Source organism: Neophocaena asiaeorientalis, unplaced genomic scaffold, assembly GCF_003031525.2.
Source record: "Neophocaena asiaeorientalis asiaeorientalis breed wild unplaced genomic scaffold, Neophocaena_asiaeorientalis_V1.1 scaffold283, whole genome shotgun sequence".
In the NCBI taxonomy this organism is placed as follows: Eukaryota; Metazoa; Chordata; class Mammalia; order Artiodactyla; family Phocoenidae; genus Neophocaena; species Neophocaena asiaeorientalis.
This window is the reverse complement of record NW_020172827.1, coordinates 2,291,863-2,295,513: the sequence shown is the minus strand read 5'-3', so window position 1 is coordinate 2,295,513 and position 3,651 is coordinate 2,291,863. Positions and strand designations below refer to the sequence as shown.

General features: G+C 50.2%; 1 protein-coding gene across 1 annotated transcript in view; it reads left to right on the top strand.

Moving 5' to 3' along the window:
* Nucleotides 1-170: 170 nt before the first annotated feature.
* The window catches only part of RXRG (retinoid X receptor gamma), a 44,440-nt gene continuing 40,959 nt past the window's right edge, over nt 171-3,651 (top strand). The window contains exon 1 of the mRNA XM_024741973.1: nt 171-506. Coding sequence (XP_024597741.1) covers nt 458-506 — 49 coding nt within the window. The 5' untranslated portion in view covers nt 171-457. The remainder of the gene's footprint in view (nt 507-3,651) is intronic.

Sequence of the window (3,651 nt, the reverse complement as noted above, 5' to 3'; positions counted from 1 at the left end):
CCTGACCTACTCTGGGGCGGTCACACATGGATTGTCTTCCCAGATAATAGATTGTGCCACCATCGGTGGGGACCTCTGGGGACCAGCCGGAAGGTGGAAGAGTCGCACGCAGCAGCCCAGCCCCGACTTAATCAAACTAGCAACAGGATCTCCAGCGGCAGCGCGGCGGTGGCAGTGTGGCAGTGGCGGCAGCGGCGGCGGCATTATGCGTGATTACTGACAGGCACCAGCTGCTGCCGCCACCGCCGGCTCAACGCACGATGTGGACTCTCAGATCGAGAGGCAGATTCCTGACTAATCCCAGAGGGCTGGCCCAGCCCGAGCTGCCCGGGCTGGTAGGAAGCGATGACCACTCTTGCTAGCCCAAGTTGAAGGGAGCCCGGCTGCGCTCGGGAGCCGGGAGAGGCCGAGCGATTGAGCAGACGCGCCCGGGAGGATTATGAACTGAAGAGTCAACATGTACGGAAATTATTCTCACTTCATGAAGTTTCCCACAGGCTTCGGAGGTGAGTATTTCACATGGCTTCACCGCGGGGACCGTCTGGAGAGACGGAGCGGAGATGGGGAGATCCGGATAACTGGATTAGGATTGAATTAGGAGAGCATATATGTTTATAGGCATATATAGTGTGTTTCCGTGTGAGTGTGTGAGTGTGTGTGTGTGCATGAGAGAGGGACAGGGGCCGGGAGAGGGAGGGAGCGAGAGAGGGGGAGAGAATGGTCCGTAGGTGAGGATCTGTTTGTACATCAGAATGAGTGAACGGATGGGAGGATATGGGGATATTCTAAGGAGAGCCTCAACCCACATGCTTGGGAATATGTCTGAGACAAAGGTAGACTAAGTGCATTGTTATAACCCGGTGTGTTTGCGTGAGTGTGAAGAGTGGAAAAGGTAGGGGAAATTACTAGGAGGTACCTATTATCCAACTTGCCATGCGGAAAAAAAAAATGTGACTAAAAAGGTTTTGCCTATATTAAGGGTCCCTGGGATACTTCATAACAAGGGACTGATTGTTTTATTTAAAAGCAGATTTCCTTAGAATTGCATTTTTAAAAAAAGAAAACATAGCACTTTAATTTGCCACCCCGTTTTTCTTCCTCTGTTTTCTCCCCTTTTGATTTGCTAATAGCCTCTTGACCCCTCCCCTGCCGCTGTCCCCAATTCCATTTCCAGGGTCACTGCCATCAGTCGGAATCTGGGAGTTGGTGGAGGGGCTGGGTGGTCCAGGTCCTCATAGCAGAAAACGGGCGAGCTGGAGCTCCAAGTTGCCAAGCCAGGCAACGCAGCTGGGCGGCACTTCCCAGGGGCTGCCTTCACACCCAGGCACTTTGGTCCCAAGGCTCCTTCCATTCGGTGACAGAAGCAGCACAGTCACCCAGCTTTGGATACATGGAACCAACAGCTGACCAACTGGCCTCTCACTTGGCAGCTGGTGGCGTATAGTTCGGGTTCTTGGGAGCCAAAGGGGAGAGCTTTTGCCCCGCGGACGCTGGCAGGCAAGACAAAGCAGAAACTCTTGTCAGGTCTTGAGAACTGAAAAGTCCCTGCTCTCCCCACCTCCTGTGGGTCATAGGCCATTCATCTGAAGGCTTGGGGGCAAAGCTCGCCTAACCCTCTGGGCAGTCCCCTCTACAAGGTGTGGTGGGACATGGCCAGTGGATGGGGTCCCTGTCCTGGAGTCATTAAGCCAGGGGGTTTGCTGATTCATTTGGGGTACATTGGGTGGTTTTGTGGGCCAAGCATGGAGTTAGGCGCTGGTAATACAGATGTGCATGAGATGTAGTCTCTACTATTTGGACCGGGCAAACTTGTTATTACCGAGACAGATTGTAATACTGCATAGCATGTGCCCTATCTGTTGCAGGAAGAGGTTGCCACTTGGACACAGCGGGTGGGGGGCCATGGACACACATCCTGGAGGTGGGAATGCTGAAGCTCTTGGGGCCAGTCTTGTGACATGACCCGTTGAGAGTGGTGGCCAAGGCTGTGACCTGGACATCTGATCTCCAGTTTACAGTTGGGTCCTGGGCGTGAAAAGCCTTTTCAGCTCCCATTCACAGCCGAGAAGTACTTTTTCCTTTTCCCTCTGAGTTCAGTTGTCTGAAGAACATGCTTATTCATGAAATTCTTGGGACCCCTGAGGTCTGTGAGGTTATGGCTTCATGACTGCCAAGGAGACCCTCTGCGACAGTTGGGGTGAACAAAAGGATTGAAGGTGGACAGACGTAGGGAGAGAAAGTCTGGAGAAAGAAGATCTAGTCCAGAATTCGCTGGGGGCTGCTGGCTGGAATCTTGGGACGGTAGCCTCCTAAGGGACCTCAAAGAGCATCTTAGCCCTCTTATATTATAGATGTGTAAACTGAGGCCTCAATAAAGGCAGGAATAGTTTAAGGTTATGTGGAGTTGAGGGGGAGAGCCCTTCTGGAAAAGCCCCTCACACACACACACAGAAAGAGAGAGAGAGAGAGAGAGAGAACTGAGTTTGGTTTCTAGGTTTTCACTTACTAGCTGTGTGACCTTAGGCAAGTTATTGAACCTCTCTAAGCCTCGTCTCTAAAACGGAGTTTAATATCCCATCCTCAGATCATGGATGTGAGCATTAAACGTGCAAATGCTTGAAAAATCAGCTATAGAGTGTTGTCTGTATATGTGGTATTTAGTAAAAGTTAATATTTTCATCCCCTCCATTTTGTTCAAGTACTAAAATGCAAATTAATCTAAAAATCAAACATTACTGTAGAATAATGAATTAGGAATCTGGGGAAATAAAATTGAATCCATGAAGACCCACATACGTTGCTGGTTTAAATTTTCATAATTGTGAGAGCTCTGGTATTTAGTGTAATTAGCTTTCAGATAAAAGGAAACACAATTGGCTGGACCATGGAAGAAGTAGGCTGATATAACATGAGGGGTGGGAGGAGAAAGGATAATCTAGGCTGTTGAAACATCTCCCCCGATGCTTCTTTTCCTCCTCATTCCTGAGGGAGGAGAACAATTATTTTGTATAGTTCTGCTGAGGTTTTCCATTTTGTTTGCTTTTGCCAGCTAAGAGGCGGAAACACTGAGCAAAGGACAGGGACCCCTTGAAAACGGAGGTCTTCATGAGAACTTGCAGCGGTGAGGGAGGGAGGGAAGGAAGGAGGAGGACCCACCCATAGGCACTGGGGAAACCTGAGGATGAGAGCAGAAATTACCTGCAGCCTCTCACCACCTTTGCCCAAACGCAGCGCGTTGTGCCACACATATTAAGTGATCTAGTGTATAACCCCTGCCCTTTTACATATTAGCAAATGGAACCACAGAGGGCTCCTGGGATTTGTGAGGAGCTCTAGGGAAGCAATGTCACCCTTGGGAAATAACACCTGAGGTTTGCATCTGGGCTGTGCTTACCAGATATCAGGCCTTCCCCCCATCCGTGAACAAGACACTGGTCGAAGTGGCCACAGAGTGGGGACTAGTTGGGTTGCAGCAGCCCCACCAGCGTGCCCACTCTCCCAACTCTGGGCCCTGCCATGTGATGAGGTGAGAGCCCTTTTCTTCTCCTTTTCTGCCAAGTCCTGGCTTTGCCAGCTGCCCAGTAAGAGATTTGTTTGCCTGGATGAGATAGTTGCTGCCTCTAAGAAGATGGCAAAACAAAGCCTGTAATC